The 19,796-nt window shown below is 69.4% G+C and overlaps 1 protein-coding gene across 3 annotated transcripts; it reads right to left on the bottom strand.

The window, feature by feature from the left end:
- Positions 1-674: 674 nt before the first annotated feature.
- DENND4B (DENN domain containing 4B) lies at positions 675-19,719 on the bottom strand. 3 transcript variants are annotated; one of them, XM_085560803.1, is made up of 27 exons: positions 19,629-19,719; positions 18,434-18,743; positions 18,031-18,283; positions 17,873-17,942; positions 17,205-17,374; positions 15,663-15,904; positions 15,518-15,584; positions 15,367-15,425; positions 15,142-15,286; positions 14,392-14,567; positions 14,196-14,296; positions 13,813-14,028; positions 12,896-13,041; positions 12,643-12,782; positions 12,445-12,568; positions 11,594-11,800; positions 10,948-11,076; positions 10,723-10,858; positions 8,457-9,403; positions 8,227-8,349; positions 7,004-7,179; positions 6,307-6,424; positions 4,485-4,718; positions 4,305-4,404; positions 2,493-2,658; positions 2,358-2,422; positions 675-1,968 (listed from the first exon to the last, which is right to left on the bottom strand). In XM_085560803.1, exons 2-27 carry the CDS (start codon positions 18,727-18,729, stop codon positions 1,823-1,825), a joined length of 4,752 nt encoding a protein of 1,583 aa, XP_085416929.1. In that variant the 5' UTR covers positions 18,730-18,743; positions 19,629-19,719; the 3' UTR covers positions 675-1,822. The 3 variants fall into 3 exon arrangements, with proteins under 3 accessions (XP_085416929.1, XP_085416930.1, XP_085416931.1); XM_085560804.1 differs by having other exon boundaries at positions 14,392-14,473; positions 15,734-15,904; XM_085560805.1 differs by lacking the exons at positions 675-1,968; positions 2,358-2,422; positions 2,493-2,658; positions 4,305-4,404; positions 6,307-6,424 and having other exon boundaries at positions 4,539-4,718.
- Between the last annotated feature and the right edge of the window lie 77 nt (positions 19,720-19,796).

Genomic DNA, 19,796 nt, shown 5'->3' with positions numbered 1-19,796 from the left:
AACCGGCACCACCACAAACAATGCCGCTGATTGGCCGCCGCCGCCGCCGCGCCCGCCCCGCCTCCCGACCCCAGCCGCGACGCCCATTGGTGCGGCTCTCAGACTGGCAGGAGCCCTCCCCAATCGAATCGCTGCAGTTCGCTTTTATCCCGCCTAGCGCTTTTTATTGGCTGGCCCAGCAAACATTGACGCGGCGCTGCGCCAATGGGGACGCGCCGGGCTTCCCCGCGGGGCGCCTTTAATGGGTGCCCGAGTCTGAACATCCGGGTACCGCCAGCGGCGCGCGGCGGCGGCGCGCGGCTTCTCCCCCGGCCCGCGGGGGCGTTTTGGCCGCTCGCGGCCGCCGTACCGTCCCCAGGCCTGGTACCGGCCCGGTTCCGCCGCACGTGGCGCCGGTGCAAGGCCGCGCGTGGCTTTTTAGGCGAGTCCCGGCTCCGGGAGCACCGGGCGGAGCTCTCCCCGTGCCCGGCGGGGCGGCAGCGCGCGGGGCCAGGCGGCCGCGAGGCCTCATGGGCTGTGCCAGGATCCAAGATGGCGGCCCGAGGGCAGCGCCCGGGCCGCGCCAGGATCCAAGATGGCGGACCCGGCTTCACCTCCACCCCCCCCCGCCGCCTCCGGGGGTCTTCCCACCCCCAAAACCCCCCAGGAACAAAAACCGGCCTGGAGACAGCGCGGAAAATACCGCAGCAGCTTTTATTTACAGGCCCCTGGGGCGGGGGCTGCTATTGCACAGTGCAAGGAGAGGGGGTGGCCCCGAACCCCCCCCAATGGCCACCAAACCCCCCCGGGGGGACAAACCCGGAGCCCCCCTCAGCTGCCCTGGCACCACCCGAGTGGGGCAAAACACCCCCAAAACCCCCCCGGGGTGAGAACCGGGGCAGGAATGAGGAGGGGGAACCCCCCCAGAGCCGCCCCTGCCCGTCCCACCCGCGCTCTCACTCTGGGGGCTGAATAAATAAATAAAAATATATTAACACTGGCGTATAAAACCCGTGGTGAGCCTGGCGGTTCCCGGGGGGTCCCTTTTCCCCAGCCTGGAGTATTTGAGGGGGGTCCTAGGGGTCCCCTCCCCAGCTTTGGCATCTGAGGGGGGTCCTGGAGGGTCCCTTCCCCACCTCGGCCCTGCCCCAACACTTTGGGGGTCCCTGTCCCACTCTGGGGGTCCCCTGGGAGCTCCTATTTAATACTGAGGGTTCTTCTCCCCACCCTGGAGTGTTTGAGGGGGGTCCTGGGGGGTCCCTTTTCCCCATCCTGGAACATCTGAGGGGGGTCCTGGGGGTCCCTTCCCCACCCTGGAGCATCTGAGGGGGGTCCTGGAGGGTCCCTTCCCCACCTCAGCCCACCCCAACACTCTTGGGGGGTCCCTGTCCCACTTTGGGGGTCCCCTGGGATCTCCCCTCTCACACTGGGGGTGGGATTCTCTCCACCCTGGAGCATCTGAGGGGGGTCCTGGGGGTCCCTCGACCCTCCCCAACACTCTGGGGGGGGGGTCCCTGTCCCACTCTGGGGGTCCCTGTGTCCCACGGGGGTTTCTCTGCAGCTCGGGCGCGCTGGGGGTCCCGGGGGTCCCCCAGCACTCTGGGGGCGCCCCGAAGCTGCGGCGGCAGTCCGAGGCCTTGGCGCTGGGGGTCCCGGGGGTCCCGGGGGTCCCGGGGGTCCCTCAGCACTCCGGGGGCGCCCCGAAGCTGCGGCGGCAGTCCGAGGCCTTGGCGCTGGGGGTCCCGGGGGTCCCGGGGGTCCCTCAGCACTCCGGGGGTGCCCCGAAGCTGCGGCGGCAGTCCGAGGCCTTGGCGCTGGGGGTCCCGGGGGTCCCGGGGGTCCCTCAGCACTCCGGGGGCGCCCCGAAGCTGCGGCGGCAGTCCGAGGCCTTGGCGCTGGGGGGCTGCGCCCGCCGCCGCCGCAGCTCCTCCCGGCCCAGGGCGCCGCTCAGCCGCCCCAGCGCCGCGCGGTACCGGCGGTCGAAGGCGCCTGCGGGCGGGGGTCAGCGAGGCTGCCCGAGACCCCCGGGGCACCCCAAGACCCCCGGTGTGCCCCAAGAGACCCCGGTGTGCCCCGAGAGACCCCGGTGTGCCCCAAACACATCCTGAGCCCCCCTGAGCCCCCCAAACACACCCTGAGCCCCCCAAGACCCCCCTGGTGTCCCCTGAGACTCCCCGGTGTACCCAAGACCCCCCCAGGTGCCCCCGGAGCCACCTGAGCCCCCCCATGCCCCCCGTACTCCCATGCCCCCTGAGCCCCCCATGCCCCCAAACCCCCCATGCCCCCTGAGCCCCCCCGTGCCCCCCGTACCCCCCATGCCCCCTGAGCCCCCCATGCCCCCCATGCCCCCAAACCCCCCGTGCCCCCCAAGCCCTCACCGATGTCCGTGTGCTCCCGGCCCAGCGCCGCCAGCGTCAGGAACAGCAGCTCCCGGTAGATGCTCCTGCAGGAGGGGCCGTGAGGGGGTTTTGGGGGGATTCAGGGGGTTTTTGGGGGTCGGGGTCCACCCGTACCTGTGCAGCGTGCGGGGGGCCCCGGGCGCCGCCAGGGTCTCCAGGAAGAGCCCGATGGCTTTGTGCACCTCGTTGAGCCCCACGTGCCGCAGCAGCGCCTCCAGGAAGGGCAGCGAGAACGGGGGCGCCGGGGGACCCCAGGGCTGCAGCCGCGGCGGGATGTTACCTGGGGGACCCCAAGAGTGACCCCGAATCCCCAAACCCCCAGGGATGTTACCTGGGGGACCCCAAGAGTGACCCCGAATCCCCAAACCCCCAGGGATGTTACCTGGGGGACCCCAAGAGTGACCCCGAATCCCCAAACCCCCAGGGATGTTACCTGGGGGACCCCAAGAGTGACCCCGAATCCCCGAATCCCCAAATCCCCAAATCCCCGAACCCCCAAATCCCAGAATCCCCAAATCCCTGGGGATGTTACCTGGGGGACCCCAAGAGTGACCCCGAATCCCCAAACCCCCAGGGATGTTACCTGGGGGACCCCAAGAGTGACCCCGAATCCCCAAACCCCCAAATCCCCAAACCCCCAAATCCCAGAATCCCCAAATCCCTGGGGATGTTACCTGGGGGACCCCAAGAGTGACCCCAAATCCCTGAATCCCCAAACCCTCAAATCCCCAAACCCCCAAATCCCCGAACCCCCAAATCCCCAAGCCCCCAAACTCCCAGGGATGTTACCTGGGGGACCCCAAAAAGTGACCCCAAATCCCCAAACCCCCAAATCCCAGAATCCCCAAATCCCTGGGGATGTTACCTGCAGGACCCCAAAGCGTGACCCCACAGTGACCCCATGTCCCCAAATCCCCGGGGATGTTACCAGTCCCATATCCTAAATTCCATTCCCCCAATCCCATACCCCAAATCCCATATCCCCAATCCCACCCCCCCATTCCCACCCCCCCTTTTCCCTCATCCCCATTCCCCTATCCCAAATCCCACATCCCCAATCCTATACCCCAATCCCAGATCCCCAAACCCCAATCCCAAATCCCAAATCCCCATTCCCATACCCCATACCCCAATCCCAAATCCCCCAAATCCCACACCCTCAGTGCCCCCAGCCCCTCACTGTGCATCCTCCAGAGCACGTAGAGCGGGGGGCAGCTCTCGGGGTCGGGGCTCAGCACGTCCCACATCCCAAATCCCATACCCCAATCCCATACCCCAATCCCAAATCCCATACCCCAATCCCATACCCCAATCCCAAATCCCACATCCCCAATCCCAAATCCCACATCCCCAATCCCAAATCCCCCAAATCCCACACCCCCAGTGCCCCCAGCCCCTCACTGTGCAGCCTCCAGAGCACGTAGAGCGGGGGACAGCTCTCGGGGTCAGGGCTCAGCACGTCCCACATCCCAAATCCCACATCCCCAATCCCAAATCCCACATCCCCAATCCCAAATCCCCCAAATCCCACATCCCCAATCCCAAATCCCCCAAATCCCACACCCCCAGTGCCCCCAGCCCCTCACTGTGCATCCTCCAGAGCACGTAGAGCGGGGGGCAGCTCTCGGGGTCGGGGCTCAGCACGTCCCACATCCCAAATCCCACATCCCCAATCCCAAATCCCACATCCCCAATCCCAAATCCCCCAAATCCCACACCCCCAGTGCCCCCAGCCCCTCACTGTGCAGCCTCCAGAGCACGTAGAGCGGGGGGCAGCTCTCGGGGTCGGGGCTCAGCACGTCCCACATCCCAAATCCCACATCCCCAATCCCAAATCCCACATCCCCAATCCCAAATCCCCCAAATCCCACATCCCCAATCCCAAATCCCCCAAATCCCACACCCCCAGTGCCCCCAGCCCCTCACTGTGCATCCTCCAGAGCACGTAGAGCGGGGGGCAGCTCTCGGGGTCGGGGCTCAGCACGTCCCACAGGAGCCTCACGCGCACGCGGGACGGCTCGGGGGGCTGCGGGTGTGGGGAGGGGTCTCAGCGCCGGGAACGACCCCCGAGCCCCTCAGAAGCACCCCCAGCCCCCCAAAGCCCACCTGGGGGTCGCGGGGGGCGTGCTGGGAGCCCAGCAGCAGCAGGGGCAGGTTGCTGGGCAGCGCCAGGCGCTGGAAGAACCAGACCAGGTTCCAGAAGATGATGGGGTGGCTGTCCACCAGCTCGGGCCGCGCCAGCAGCTCCGCGCCCTCGTTCTCCACCAGGCTCTCCAGCTCCTTGCGCAGCACCAGCGGGCTCACGTAGGCGAAGGCCACGCGCTCCCGGCGCCCCGGCGCCTGCGGGGCGGGGGACACGCGTGGGACCCCCGGATTAGGGAGAGGGACACCCCCTGACTGAGCTGGGAATGGGGGGACACGCGTGGGACCCCCGGATTAGGGAGAGGGACACCCCCTGACTGAGCTGGGAATGGGGGGACACGCGTGGGACCCCAAAACTGGGGAGAGGGACACCCCCTGACTGAGCTGGGAATGGGGGGACACGCGTGGGACCCCCGGATTAGGGAGAGGGACACCCCCTGACCGAGCTGGGAATGGGGGGACACGTGTGGGACCCCCGGATTAGGGAGAGGGACACCCCCTGACTGAGCCGGGAATGGGGGGACACGTGTGGGACCCCCGGATTATGGGGAGGGACACCCCCTGACTGAGCTGGGAATGGGGGGACACGCATGGGACCCCGGAACTGGGGAGAGGGACACCCCCTGACTGAGCTGGGAATGGGGGGACAGGCGTGGGACCCCAAAACTGGGGAGAGGGACACCCCCTGACTGAGCCGGGAATGGGGGAACACGCATGGGACCCCTGGATTAGGGAGAGGGACACCCCCTGACCGAGCCGGGAATTGGGGACACGCGTGGGACCCCCGGATTAGGGAGAGGGACACCCCCTGACTGAGCTGGGAATGGGGGGACACGTGTGGGACCCCCGGATTAGGGAGAGGGACACCCCCTGACTGAGCCGGGAATGGGGGGACACGTGTGGGACCCCCGGACTGGGGGAGGGACACCCCCTGACCGAGCCGGGAATGGGGGGGCACACGTGGGACCCCGGAACTGGGGAGAGGGACACCCCCTGACTGAGCTGGGAATGGGGGGACACACGTGGGACCCCCGGATTATGGGGAGGGACACCCCCTGACCGAGCCGGGAATGGGGGGACATGCGTGGGACCCCCGGATTAGGGAGAGGGACACCCCCTGACTGAGCTGGGAATGGGGGGACACACGTGGGACCCCCGGATTATGGGGAGGGACACCCCCTGACTGAGCCGGGAATGGGGGGACACGCGTGGGACCCCCGGATTAGGGAGAGGGACACCCCCTGACCGAGCTGGGAATGGGGGGACACGCGTGGGACACCCGGATTAGGGAGAGGGACACCCCCTGACCGAGCCAGGAATGGGGGGTTTCCCCCAGATTGTGGTGCTGAGGGACCCCTGCCCAGCCCTGGAATGCAGCAGGACCTTGGAATGGGGGGGACACTTGGGAACCCCAAATTGGGGGGGAGGGACACCCCCCTGCCCAGGCTGGGAATGCAGCAGGACCTGGGAATGGGGGGGACACTTGGGAACCCCAAATTAGGGGGGACACCCCCTGCCCAGCCCTGGAATTCACTGGCACTTGGGAATGGGGGAAACCCCCAAACCCTGGTGCTGAGGGACCCCTGCCCAGCCCTGGAATGCACGGGGACCTGGGAATGGGATGGACACACCTGGGACCCCCAAACCCTGGTGCTGAGGGACCCCTGCCCAGCCCAGCGCCACCGTCAGGGCCCCCCGGCCACCCCAAACCCGGGTGGGACTCTCCCAGGCCCAAATTCCGGGGGTCCCCCCGTTGGCAGCCCCCCTCCCCGCTGTGCCCCGGTACCGGGGGCTCGGCACAGCCGTTGCAGAGCTCGGGGGTCTCGTCCAGCTCCAGGCAGCGCCGGCGGTCGCTGAGCACCGGCCCCTGCGGGGAGGGGGGCACCGGGCCGGCCCCGGGGGGGCTGCGGGAGAGACGGGGGTCACGGGGGTGGGGGGCACCGGGGAGCCCCCAAAAGAGGGAGGGAAGGAGCAGAGAGGAGCAAGGAGTGGGGCGCTGGGGACACCAGGGCAGGGACGGGTCCGGGGGTGTCACAGGGGGGTGTCACGGGGGGGGGGTGGCCCGGGGGTGACCCAGTGGTGGCCCAGGGGTGGCCCAGGGGTATCTTGAGGGGGGGGGTGGCCCAGGGGTGGCCCAGGGGTGTCCCAGGGGTGACCTGGGGGTGTCCCGGGGGTGTCCCGGGGGTGTCCTGGGTGTATCTTGAGGGGGGGGTGGCCCAGGGGTGTCCCAGGGGTGTCCCGGGGGTATCTTGGTTGGGGGGGTGTCCCAGGGGTGACCTGGGGGTGTCCCAGGGGTGTCCCGGGGGTGTCCCAGGGGTGTCCCAGGGGTGTCCCAGGGGTGTCCTGGGGGTGTCCCAGGGGTGTCCCAGGGGTGACCTGGGGGTGTACCGGGGGTGTCCCGGGGGTATCTTGGTTGGGGGGGTGTCCTGGGGGTGTCCCGGGGGTGTCCCAGGGGTGTCCCAGGGGTGACCCGGGGGCGGCACCTGGGGGCCCGTCGGAAGTCGCGGATCTCGATGCTCAGGAAGGGCACGAAGGAGCGGGAGCAGAAGGGGCAGCAGGTGTTGAGGTTGGAGTCGTCCGAGGTCCAGCCGGCCATCAGCTCCTCGTCGAAGACGAGCGCGGCGCAGCCGGGGCAGCGCGAGCAGCTGGACAGCAGCACCTGGGGGCAGCGGGGACTGCGGGCGCAGCGGGGCCTGACCCCGTGGGGTGTGCCCCAAGATGGGGTCTGACCCCCAAAATGGGGCCTGACCCCCGAGGGGTGTGCCCCAAAATGGGGTCTGACCCCCAAAGATGGGGTCTGACCCCCAAGGGGTGTGCCCCCAGGATGGGGTCTGACCCCCGAGGGGTGTGCCCCAAAGATGGGGTCTGACCCCCGAGGGGTGTGCCCCAAAAGATGGGGTCTGACCCCCGAGGGGTGTGCCCCCAAAATGGGGTCTGACCCCCAAAGATGGGGTCTGACCCCCAAGGGGTGTGCCCCCAGGATGGGGTCTGACCCCCGAGGGGTGTGCCCCAAAGCTGGGGCCTGACCCCCGAGGGGTGTGCCCCCAAAGATGGGGCCTGACCCCCAAGGGGTGTGCCCCAAAATGGGGTCTGACCCCAAAGATGGACCCTGACCCCCGAGGGGTGTGCCCCAAAGATGGGGTCTGACCCCCAAAATGGGGCCTGACCCCCGAGGGGTGTGCCCCCAAAGATGGGGTCTGACCCCCGAGGGGTGTGCCCCAAAGATGGGGTCTGACCCCAAAGATGGGGTCTGACCCCCGAGGGGTGTGCCCCCAAAATGGGGTCTGACCCCCGAGGGGTGTGCCCCCAAAGATGGGGCCTGACCCCCAAGGGGTGTGCCCCCAAAATGGGGTCTGACCCCCGAGGGGTGTGCCCCCAAAATGGGGTCTGACCCCCGAGGGGTGTGCCCCCAAAGATGGGGCCTGACCCCCAAAATGGGGCCTGACCCCCGAGGGGTGTGCCCCCAAGATGGGGTCTGACCCCCGAGGGGTGTGCCCCCAGGATGGGGTCTGACCCCAAAGATGGGCCCTGACCCCAAAGCCGCGGTCTGACCCCAACCCCGAGCTCTACCCCCAACCCCCTGTGCCCCCCAGCCCCGAGTTCTGCCCCCCAACCCCAAGTTCTGCCCCCAAACCTCAGCTCTGCCCCCACTCCCCTGTCCCCCCCAACCCCGAGCTGTGCCCCCCAACATCCGCACCCCTCTCACCTCCAGGGCGGGGGGCTCTGTCCCCGCCGCCCCATCCACGGAGGGCTCGGCGGATTTGGGGGCCCCGCTGCTGCCCCCCGAGGCGTCGGACAGGTCCAGCTCGCTGCCCAGGGACACGGAGCTCTGGAGGGACAGCCGGGGTCAGGGACAGCCGGTGACACCCCGGAGACACCCCGGTGACACCCCGGTGACACCCCGGAGACACCCCGGTGACACCCCGGAGCCGCTACCTCGGACGCCGTGGACTCGGGGCGCTCCCGGGGCTGCCGCAGGCTCTCGGCGGGGCTGCAGCGGGACGGGCGCTCCGGGTCCGGCGGCTCCGAGCCCCGGCGAGCCCCGAGCTCCCGGGGCCGCTCCGCGGGCCGCTTGCCGGGGGACAGCAGCTGCTGCAGCTTGGCCGCCAGCCCCCGGCGAGGGGTGGCCACACCGGGACCGGCACCGGGACGGCCACCGGGACCGGCACCGGGACCGCCCCCGGGAGCCCCGGCCGGGCCCTCGTCGCCGCCGCTGTCGTCGGTGGCGATGTCCGAGAGGCTCCCGTCGGCGGAGCGCGGCGGGCCGGGGGTGGCGGGGAGCAGCAGCGGGCTGTCCCGGCTGTCCCGGTTGTCCCGTTCGTCCCGGCTATCCCGGGTGTTCCGTCTGTCCCGTCCATCCCAGCTGTCCCGGGTGTCCCGTCCGTCCCGTCCATCCCGGGTGTCCCGTCCATCCCGTCTGTCCCGGGTGTCCCGTCCATCCCCACTGTCCTGTCTGTCCCGTCCGTCCCATCCATCCCGGCTGTCCCGTCCATCCTGTCCATCCCGTCCGTCCCGTCCGTCCCGTCTGTCCTGTCCGTCCCGGCTGTCCCGTCCATCCTGGCTATCCCGGCTGTCCCGTCCGTCCCGTCCGTCCCGTCCATCCCGTCCGTCCCGTCCGTCCCGTCCGTCCCGTCCATCCTGCCTATCCCGGCTGTCCCGTCCGTCCTGTCCATCCCGTCCGTCCCGTCCGTCCTGTCCATCCCGTCCATCCCGTCCGTCCCGTCCGTCCCGTCCGTCCCACCCGTCCCGTCCATCCCGGGCCCCGCCGGGGAAACTGAGGCTGCCGCTCTTGAGCAGCCGCGGCGCCGCGTCCCGCAGGCTCCGGCCCGCCCAGCTGGTCTGGCGCTGCAGCGGCAGCCGCGGGGCCGGCGGGGCCCGGTCACCTGCGGGGGACACCGGGGTCAGCACAGCGGCCCCCGCCCCAAAACAGCCCCGTTCTCCCGGGGAGGGCCCCGGGGGCTCCATCTGCTCTGGGTGGGGTGCTAACTGGAATTTGGTGTTCTCTCAAGAAGAAAGTTCTTCCTTACTGCAGATGGGCTTTCTGATGGTCTAAATAAATCTGCTGCCTTCTGTTTTATAGAAGTTATTTTAAATGCTTCCCTGAGTTTTTTTGGGTCTTTGACATACCTGCTTTGAAGGAAGTAGTTAAAATGTAAGCAAAATGCTTAAAATGTAGGGGGTTTGGGGCTAGTTACAACAGTGGTTTTTTTACTCATTTTTACTCAACTTTTTACTCATTTTTAGTTCACTTTAGCTTTCACTGCAGCGAAATTTTGTGATCATCTTGCTAAACTAGTAATAAATTCTGTTCTTAGGTATCCTGATAGGATTAACGTGTGCTGCTATACTAGCGCCGACTGAAGTTTTATATTCCTGTGCTTTAGATGTGGCGGGCTAACGAATTCATACAGCTTAAAAAATACAGTTTTCTCTAGTTTCTACCTGGTTAACCTTGCTTAGGCCACCTCGACCACTGTTAACACCCCCTTAACCTTGGTTACCCCCCATGACCCTGCAACACCCCCAAACTTTGGTTACCCCCTGACCCCCATAACACCCCCAAACCTTGTTTAACCCCCCTGACCTCATAACACCCCCAAACTTTGGTTACCCCCCATAACCCCGTAACACCCCCAAACCTTGTTTAACCCCCCTGACCCCATAACACCCCCAAACTTTGGTTACCCCCCATAACCCCGTAACACCCCCAAACCTTGTTTAACCCCCCTGACCCCATAACACCCCCAAACCTTGTTTAACCCCCCCCGACCCAATAACACCCCCAAACCTTGTTTAACCCCCCCTGACCCCATAACACCCCCAAACCTTGTTTAACCCCCCTGACCCCCATAACACCCCCAAACCTTGTTTAGCCCCCATAACATCCCCAAACCTTGTTTAACCCCCCCGACCCCATAACACCCCCAAACCTTGTTTAGCCCCCATAACACCCCCCAAACCTTTTTTAAGCCCCCTGACCCCATAACACCCCCAAACTTTGGTTACCCCCCGACCCCATAACACCTCCAAACCTTGTTTAACCCCCCCGACCCCATAACACCCCCTACCCCAGGGGGTCAGGCCCTGGCAGGAGGGGACGGTCCCAGGGGTCTCCCCCAGCCCCAGGGACACTCGGAGGGTCCCGATCACCCACGGGGGGACCCAGGCGGGTGTCGGGGTGCCCGCGCCCCGCGCCCCTCACCCCGGGGGTCTCCGCGGCGCTGCCGCTGCCGCAGCGGCTGCCGGAACTGCGCCGCCCCCAGCACCACGTTCCGCAGCTTGGCCCAGCGCAGCCGCCCGCCCTGCGTCCCCGCCGGCCACTTGCTCTCCAGCACCGCCTGCCAGGGGCACGCAGGGGGGGTCAGGAGCGGCCAGGGGACCCCCCGGACCACCCCCCACCCCGCCAGGGGCGTCCCCTCGGGGTCACCTTGTTGTAGTAGCCGTAGGTGACGGTGTTGGGGACGATGCCGGCGCGCTTCATCTCCAGCAGCACGCGCACGGACAGCACGGGCTCGCCGTACTGCCCGCACAGCTGCATCAGGATGCGGTAGCACACCTGGGGGGGGGCACCTGCACCTCAGCCCGGGCCCCCCCGGCCTCGGAGCCCGCAGTCGGCCGGGGGGCAGCGAGCCCCAGGACCACCAAGCCCCACCTGCTCAGCCAGAGCAGCACCCAGGCCTTCCTCGGACACCTCCAGGGGTGGCCACTCCAACCCTCCCGGGCAGTCTCTTCCAGGAGGAATTTCCCCAAATATCCACCCCGAGGCTCCTCTGGCACAGCCTGAGGTCGTTCCCTCTCCTCTGTTCCCTGGAGCAGAGCCTGACCCTGCTGCTGTCCCCTCCTGCCAGGAGCTGTGCAGAGCCCCAGGGTCCCCCCTGAGCCTCCTTTTCTCCAGGCTGAGCCCCCTCAGCTGCCTCAGGAGTTCTCCATTCCCTTCTCCTGCTGCTCCAGCCCCTCCCTGTCCCCCTGCCCTGAGCACAGCCCGGCCGTTCCCTGCCCGCCCCCGTGCCCGGGGACTCCAGCACCCCCATCCCAGCAGCAGATCCCCCCTCGCACGGCGATCTGGAGCCCACCTCGTCGGGCAGCACCACCTTGTGCTGCTCCATCTTGCGCAGGACGTCGTAGGCCAGCTGGAGCGCGCGGAGCTTGGCGGGGGCGGCGCGCACGTGGGCGGGCAGGTACAGGAACCAGAGGCCGTAGCAGTGCCCCAGCAGGCAGCGCGCCCACAGCTCCGGCACCGCCGACGACTTCTGGGCCACCCGCTGGGCCACCTTCATCTCCTGGGGACCAGGGGGCACGGGGATGGGGGCTGAGCCCCTCAGCGCCGTGCCCAGGTGGGCACCTGGCCGGGTGGCACAGCTCACGGGGACACCCGTGAGCGTTGTCCCACCTGGGCACCTGGCCGGGTGGCACAGCTCACGGGGACACCTGTGAGCGTTGTCCCACCTGGGCACCTGGCCGGGTGGCACAGCTCATGGGGACACCCGTGAGCGTTGTCCCACCTGGGCACCTGGCCGGGTGGCACAGCTCATGGGGACACCCGTGAGCGCTGTCCCAGCTCATGGGGACACCCAGCCACGTATTGTCCCACCTGGGCACCTGGCCGGGTGTCAGAGCTCACGGGGACACCCAGCCAGGTGTTGTCCCACCCAGGTAGGTGCCCAGATGTCACAGCTCAGAGGCATCTGTGAGTGCTGTCCCACCTGGGCACCTGGCCGGGTGTCAGAGCTCACGGGGACACCCAGCCAGGTGCTGTCCCACCCAGGTAGGTGCCCAGATGTCACAGCTCAGAGGCATCTGTGAGTGCTGTCCCACCTGGGCACCTGGCCGGGTGTCAGAGCTCACGGGGACACCCGGCCAGGTGCTGTCCCTCCCGGGCAGGTGCCCAGGTGTCCCGGGCAGGTGCCCAGGTGCTGCCCCTCACCTGCTTGGTGCGGCGCGGGGCGGGGCTGCTCGGGGCGCTGCTCCGGGCCTGGCACAGCTGGGCCAGCAGCGGGTCCCGGGGCGGCTCCAGCAGCTCCGGGCGCAGCACGGGGAACCCGTCATACCTGGGGGGGTGAGGGGGCACAGGTGAGGGGCGTTTGGGGAGGGGGAGACGCAGAGAGGGCCCCGGGGGTCTCACCTGTAGCGGGCGGGGGGCTCGGCCCCGTCCGGCCCCGCCGGCTGCTCCGGGGGGGTGATGAACACCGTGTGCTCCCCGCCACGGGGGTCGTCCAGCTCCATCAGGGGAGTGTCCTCGGGCTTCTCCAGGTCCACCTGCACCTGGGGAAGGGCAGCGGGGTCACGGCAGGGACACGGGGACACAGCTTGGGACACGGGGGTGAGGAAATCGAGGCAGGGAGCGAGGGACACGTGGAGGGGACACGGGGACACACCTTGTCGACGCAGGTGTCGAAGAACTCGAGGCAGGGCTCGCGGTCGCTGGCGAAGGAGCAGTCCTCGATGAACTGCGTGAAGAGCTGCGTGCGCAGCAGCTGCCCGTAGAAGCGCTGGTACGCCCGCTCCCGGGAGCGCAGGAACCCTGCGGGACACGGGATGGGGTCATCGGGATGGGATCCATGGGATGGGATCCATGGGATGGGGTGGGGTCCATGGGATGGGATCCATGGGGTGGGATCCATGGGGTGGGATCCATGGGATGGGATCCATGGGATGGGATCCATGGGATGGGGTGGGGTCCATGGGATGGGGTCTATGGGATGGGGTCCATGGGATGGGGTGGGATCCATGGGATGGGGTGGGGTGGGACAGGATCCATCGGATGGGATGGGATCCATGGGATGGGGTGGGGTGGGACAGGATCCATCGGATGGGACGGGATCCATGGGATGGGATGGGATGGGAAGGGATGGGATCCATGGGATGGGACCCATGGGATGGGACCCATGGGATGGGATGGGAAGGGATGGGATCCATGGGATGGGACCCATGGGATGGGACCCATGGGATGGGATGGGATGGGATGGGATGGGATGGGATGGGATGGGATCCATGGGATGGGACCCATGGGATGGGACCCATGGGATGGGATCCATGGGATGGGACCCATGGGATGGGACCCATGGGATGGGATGGGTTGGGATGGGATCCATGGGATGGGACCCATGGGATGGGATGGGATGGGATGGGATGGCATGCCCAGAGTGGCATGCACAGGGTGGCATGGCACAGAACAGAACGCACAGAACAGGACGGCACAAAGACGAGATACAACCAGAGGAACGGGCCAGGACAGACCTCACAGGGACACACCCCGGGCTCGCCCCCCGCGCCCGCCCGTTTGCCCACGCACCCTGCAGGGCGAAGAGGCTGCCGGCGTCGCGGCCGGCCGGGGCGGGCGCGGGCGCGATGGGGCGCAGGAAGGAGCGGTAGCCGCGCAGGGCGCAGGCCATGAAGCGCAGGAAGGCCGCCCGCGCCTCCAGCTCCAGCTGCGCCCGGCGCGCGCCCGCCGCCTCCGCGTCGCTCAGCACCAGCTCCGGCGGCTCCTCGTCGCCCGGCGCGCTCAGCACTGCGGGGACACGGCGGGACGGCTCTCACCCCGCTTGGGAAACGCTCCCAGGCGAGGGGGGCGTTCCGGCGTGGGCTTTGACCCGCCGGGTCACTCCCAGTTTGGGGACGTGGACCCCCCCCGGGACGCCCCGGAGCCTCCAGCACGCCCCCGGGACCCCCACTCACGCTCATCCAGCTGCTGGGACAGGCTGTGCAGCGAGGCCAGCAGCACCTTGCAGGGCCGGCGGGGCAGCGCGCGCGGCGACAGCAGCTTCCGCTCCTCGCTCCTGGGGGCACAGGCACCGGGGCAGGGCGGGACCCCCTGGCACCCCCCGGGACCCCCCGGCACGGCCCACCCGCCCCCGGCCCTGCGGACGCTCACTGGAAAATGGTGTTGGTGTCCAGGTCGACGAAGATGACGTCGCGGGGGGGCTCGTAGAGGTCGAAGTAGCTGGAGTGGATGCCTACAATGAAGGGCACGGGGGCACACAGCACGTCAGCCAGCGCCAGCGGGCACAGCGGGATGTAGGGGCACTGCCAGCGCAGGGGGAAGATCATCTGGGGACAGGACGAGGACGGTCAGCGCCGCAGGGCCCCCACCAGGCGGGACGGGGGGCCCGGCGCCGCGGGGTGGGGTCTCCAGAGCGGCGGGAGCGGGATCACCGACGGCGCGGGACCGGGGCTCCCGGTCCTGTGGGATCGGGGTCCATGGCACCACACAGCGCGGATCCCCAGCGCCGTGGCACGCGGGTCTGCACGGCGCCACGGGACCGGCGCTGCCCGCGCCGCGGGACCGGGATCCCCAGTGCTGAGGGTGGCGATTCCCAGTGCCACGGCACCCCGGCACCGTGGGACCCAGATCCCCAGTGCCACAGCACCCCAGCACCGCAGGATGGGGATCCCCAGTGCTGAGGGTGGCAATTCCCAGTGCCACAGCACCCTGGCACCGTGGGACAGGGGTCCCCAGTGCTGAGAGTGGCAATTCCCAGTGCCACAGTGCCCCGGCACCGTGGGACAGGGATCCCCAGTGCTGAGGGTGGCAATCCCCAGTGCCACAGCTTCCTGGCACCGCGGGACTGGGGTCCCCAGCATGGTGCAGCCCCGTCCCCGCGGCGTCCCCGCGGTCACTCACCGCCACCAGGGCTTCGCCCACGCTGGTCAGCACATCGGGGCGCAGCGAGTGGATGAGCAGCTTCTGCTCGGTGAGGACGGCCACCAGCAGCGCCACGGCGTTGTCGGGGCCCAGGTTCTGCAGCAGCGTCAGGAAACTGGCCCCGCTGCGGGCGGGGACGTCGCCCGGTCACCCGCGGCCCCCTCCCCGCCGTGCCCCCTCCCCAGCAGCGTCCCCCAGCCCTACCTGAGGGGCAGCGGCGAGGACACGGGCCGGCACAGCAGCAGGCTGTCGTACGGGGACATCTGCGGGGACACGGGGACGCGGTGGGGGACGCAGGGACACGCCGGGCCGGGCCGGGGGTCGCTGCGAGCCCCCTCCACGGCGGGGGACTGACCTGGACCAGGATCCGCGGGCGCTGCGGGGACGGGAAGGGCACGTTGTGCATGAAGTGGGAGATGTGCCTGCGGGCGGAGCGGCCCCGTCAGCGGCGCAGGGAGCGCGCGCCCCCGCCCCCCCGAGCCCCCCTTCTCCGCGCTCACGTCTCCAGGGGCAGCACGTGGGGGCCCGAGATGGAGTAGCGGTAGATGAACATGAGGAACTTGCGGAAGACCTCGAAGAAGGGCCAGTGGGACAGGACGCAGATGCTCTTGCGGGTGTGCAGGGAGCGCCCGGGCACCGGCCGCCGGTCCACCACGCTGAGCAGCCCCAGGCGCAGCGCCTGCGCCTCCGACAGCCGCTCCCGCGGGAACGCCTCGTGGAACTGGATAGCGGCGCCGTACACCTGCGGGGCACGGCCGTCAGGGCAGCGTGGGCACCGGCACCCGGTCCCGTGAGGGATGGGAGCCCCGGGCACTGGGATCCCTGTCACACGAGGGATGGGAGCCCCGGGCACCGGCACCCGGTCCCGCGAGGGATGGGAGCCCCAGGCACCGGGATCCCTGTCACACGAGGGATGGGAGCCCCGGGCACCGGGATCCCTGTCACACGAGGGATGGGAACCACGGGCACCGGGATCCCTGTCACACGAGGGATGGGAACCACGGGCACCGGGATCCCTGGCACACAAGGGATGGGAGCCCCGGGCACCGGGATCCCCGTCACACGAGGGATGGGAGCCCCGGGCACCAAGATCCCTGTCACACAAGGGATGGGAGCCCCGGGCACCGGGATCCCTGTCACACGAGGAATGGGAGCCCCGGGCACTGGGGTCCCTGGCACACGAGGGATGGGAGCCCCGGGCACCGGGATCCTGTCACACGAGGGATGGGAGCCCCCGGCACCGGGATCCCTGGCACACGAGGGATGGGAGACCCAGCACCAGGATCCCTGTCACACGAGGGATGGGAGCCCCGGGCACCGGGATCCTGTCACACGAGGGATGGGAGCCCCGGGCACTGGGGTCCCTGGCACACGAGGGATGGGAGCCCCGGGCACCAAGATCCCTGTCACACGAGGGATGGGAGCCCCGGGCACCGGGATCCCTGGCACACGAGGGATGGGAGCCCCGGGCACCGGGATCCCTGTCACACGAGGGATGGGAACCACGGGCACCGGGGTCCCTGGCACACGAGGGATGGGAGCCCCGGGCACCGGGATCCCCGTCACACGAGGAATGGGAGCCCCGGGCACTGGGGTCCCTGGCACACGAGGGATGGGAGCCCCCAGCACCGGGATCCCTGGCACACGAGGGATGGGAGCCCCGGGCACCGGGGTCCCTGGCACACGAGGGATGGGAGCCCCGGGCACTGGGGTCCCTGGCACACGAGGGATGGGAGCCCCGGGCACCGGGATCCCTGTCACACGAGGGATGGGAGCCCCGGGCACCGGGATCCCTGTCACACGAGGGATGGGAGCCCTGGGCACCGAGATCCCAGTCCTATGAGAGATGGGAACCCCAGGCACCAGGATCCTGGTCCTGCAAGGGATGGGAACCCCTGGCATTGGAATCCCAGCCCCACAGCCCTGGAACCCCTGGCACTGGGATCCCAGCCCCACAAGGTGCTGAGACCTGAGGACCCAGCCCCTCCCACGGCACTGGGGACCCCCGTCCCACGCCCCCCGAGCCCCCTGTCCTGCCGTGCCTTGTCCCCCGAGGCGCCGGTGAGGACGAAGGTGGAGAAGACGGGCAGGGGGTACTTGGTGCCCACGGGCCAGCTCTCGATGGTGGCCCCCATGGGCAGGCAGAACACGGGCACCGACTCGGGCAGCGGGAAGGACTCGCTGTCCTGCTCGGGGTAGCGGCTCAGCAGCCCTGCACGGACACACGGACACACGGACACACGGACACCGGACACCGGGATCAGCCCCCCAGGTCACCTCACCCACCCCAATGAGGAGGGGGCAGCCAGGTGAGTGCCCATAGCTCCACCAAACCAGCCCCCAAAATTTCCCATCAATAGGAAACCCAATTGCCCCCAACCCTCAGGAAGAGACCCCACTGTCACCCCAGTACAGGACCCCACTGTCACCCCAGTAAGGGACCCCACTGTCCCACCTCCCCAATAAGTGACTCCAGTCCCAAAAGCCTGGCAAGGCCCCCCGAAGGGGTGCTGGGGCAGCTGAAGGGCCCCCCTTGGGCTCCCCAAACCCCCCTGAGGACACCCAAGGGCTCCTGCACCTCCCCCAAACCAGCCCCGCGCCAGCTGGAGGAGGTTAATCAACACAGAAAATATTTTTTAAAATAACAACGACAATAAACATCTCTGGCTCCCCCTGGGAGGACCCAGAGCCCCCATCCCGAGCTCCCCACCTGCCTCGTAGACCAGCGTGTTGTCCTTGGCCACGGCGATCTTGTAGCACAGGAACAACGCGGGGCCCCACTGCAAGGAGGGATGGGGGTTCTGGGGGTCAGCAGGGGCTGGGCACCACCGGGGGGACGAGAGGGACCTAACCCTAACCCAAACCCACCATGCTGGTGTTGAGGTTCTTGTCCACGCGGCAGAAGGTGTGGGGCGTGCTCTCGCCCTTGCTGGGCATCACCAGGCAGATGTCGGTGACCCCCAGCGTGTGGTGGCCGGGGGGCTCGGCCGCGCGCCGGAACGTCAGGAACGTGCGCTGGTGGCCCGGCGACCCCGAGGCCAGGTTGGCCGAGCGGCTGTAGGGGGTCGTGTCCAGGATCTGGTAGCCCGGCTTCGGGCGGTCCTTGCCCTCATAGTGCACCCTGAGAGCGGAGAGGGGTGAGGGGAACCCCGGGAGCCGCCAGCGGCACCCCCGGGCTCTCTCCCGGCTTCTCCCAAACTCTTCCCCCAGCCCGGGGCGCCCCACGGGGCTGCCGCGACCCCGGGCAGGACTCGGGTCCGTCCCCACTCACCCCAGCTCGATCAGGGGGGGTTTGTCCCTCCCGCGCTTGTAGCACAGGAACATCTGCGGGTTGTTGAGCAGCCCCGCGTTGAGGTCCACGGGGTGGCCCGACGTGCTGGTCTCGATGCAGGTGAAGCCCTGGGGCACCTCCTCGCCCTGCGAGCGGATGATCACGGCCACGTCCGTGATGGGCTCCCCGGGCCGCGCCGGCCGCGGCTGCTGCTCCTCCTCCAGCGCCCGCGACGCCTCCGCCAGCCCGGCCACCACGAAGTAATCCACGAGCTGCGGCGGCTTCTCGTCCGACATGGCTGTCACAGCATCTGCGGGGACACGGGCCGTGCCAGTCCTGCCGTGCCAGCCCCGCCGTGCCAGTCCCGCCGTGCCGGCCCTGCCGTGCCAGCCCTGCCGTGCCAGTCCCGTGCCAGCCCTGCCGTGCCACCCCGCCGTGCCAGCCCTGCCGTGCCAGCCCCGCTGTGCCAGCCCCGCCGTGCCAGTCCCGTGCCAGTCCTGCCGTGCCAGTCCCGTGCCAGCCCCGCCGTGCCAGCCCCGCCGGGGCACCGGCCGGGGCACACGGGTCCCCCCGGACCTTCCGGCCGCCCCCTCCCCAGCACGGGCAGGGTCCCCGGCAGTGCTCGGAGGAAGGACCCCCACCCTGCGGCGCCGCTGCCTCGGGCCCGGCTCCGTTCCTGCCCCTGTCCCCCGCCGTGCCCCGGTCCCGCGGGCGCTCCCCGGAGCGGCGGCGGCGAACGGGGCCCGCCGGAAAGGGGAAGGAAGCGAGCGCCAGGCGCGGCCCCGCGCACCGGGGCGGCGACCCCTCCGCCGACCCCCGGCAGCCCCCGGGGCCGCCGCCGCGACGGAGCCCCGAGCCCGGCACGGCGGGCACGGCCCGGCCGAGGGGCACGGCGCCGGGAGCGGGCACGGCCCCGCGGAACGGGCGGCCAGACCCGCCCGGGACGGCGACGGCCGCGGCTGGGGTCACCTCCCGCGGCGGGCCGCCACCCCCGTGTCCCCCGGGGATGCTCTGTGCCCGTGTCCCGCCGGTGATCCCGGAGGGCTCCGCATCCCCGCGGCCGCCCGGCGGGTGCCCCCGGCGGGTCCGCATCCCGGTGTGCCCCCCGGTGACTCCTCCGCGCACCGGCCCCGCAGCTCCCGCAGCCCCCGGGACCCCCGGTTAGCCCGCCCCCCCCCCCCACCGGGTCCGGTACCTGCGGGCCGGGCCGGGCCGGGCCGGGCCGGGGCCGCGTCTTTGGGCTCCGCCGGGCCGCGACCGCGCGGACCCGCCCGCGGCAGCGCCCCCGGCGGCGCGGAGGACTCCCGGTGCCGGCAGCCGCCGCCGCCCGGGACCCCCGGGACACCCCCAGACCATCCCAAAG

Source organism: Lonchura striata, chromosome 25, assembly GCF_050655825.1.
Source record: "Lonchura striata isolate lonStrDom1 chromosome 25, ASM5065582v1, whole genome shotgun sequence".
In the NCBI taxonomy this organism is placed as follows: Eukaryota; Metazoa; Chordata; class Aves; order Passeriformes; family Estrildidae; genus Lonchura; species Lonchura striata.
The sequence above is the reverse complement of the archived record's forward strand: the minus strand, read 5'-3'. Positions and strand labels throughout refer to the sequence as shown.

Excerpts from the sequence above, each read along its gene's own strand:
- DENND4B (XM_085560803.1), bottom strand. The coding sequence starts at position 18,729 with ATGTCGGACGAGAAGCCGCCGCAGCTCGTGGATTACTTCGTGGTGGCC. Across the intron at positions 17,943-18,030 it reads AGAACCTCAACACCAGCATG|TGGGGCCCCGCGTTGTTCCT; the intron begins GTGGGTTTGGGT and ends CCCTCCTTGCAG. Across the intron at positions 12,569-12,642 it reads GAGCCCCCCGCCCGCTACAG|GTATGACGGGTTCCCCGTGC; the intron begins GTGAGACCCCCG and ends TCACCCCCCCAG.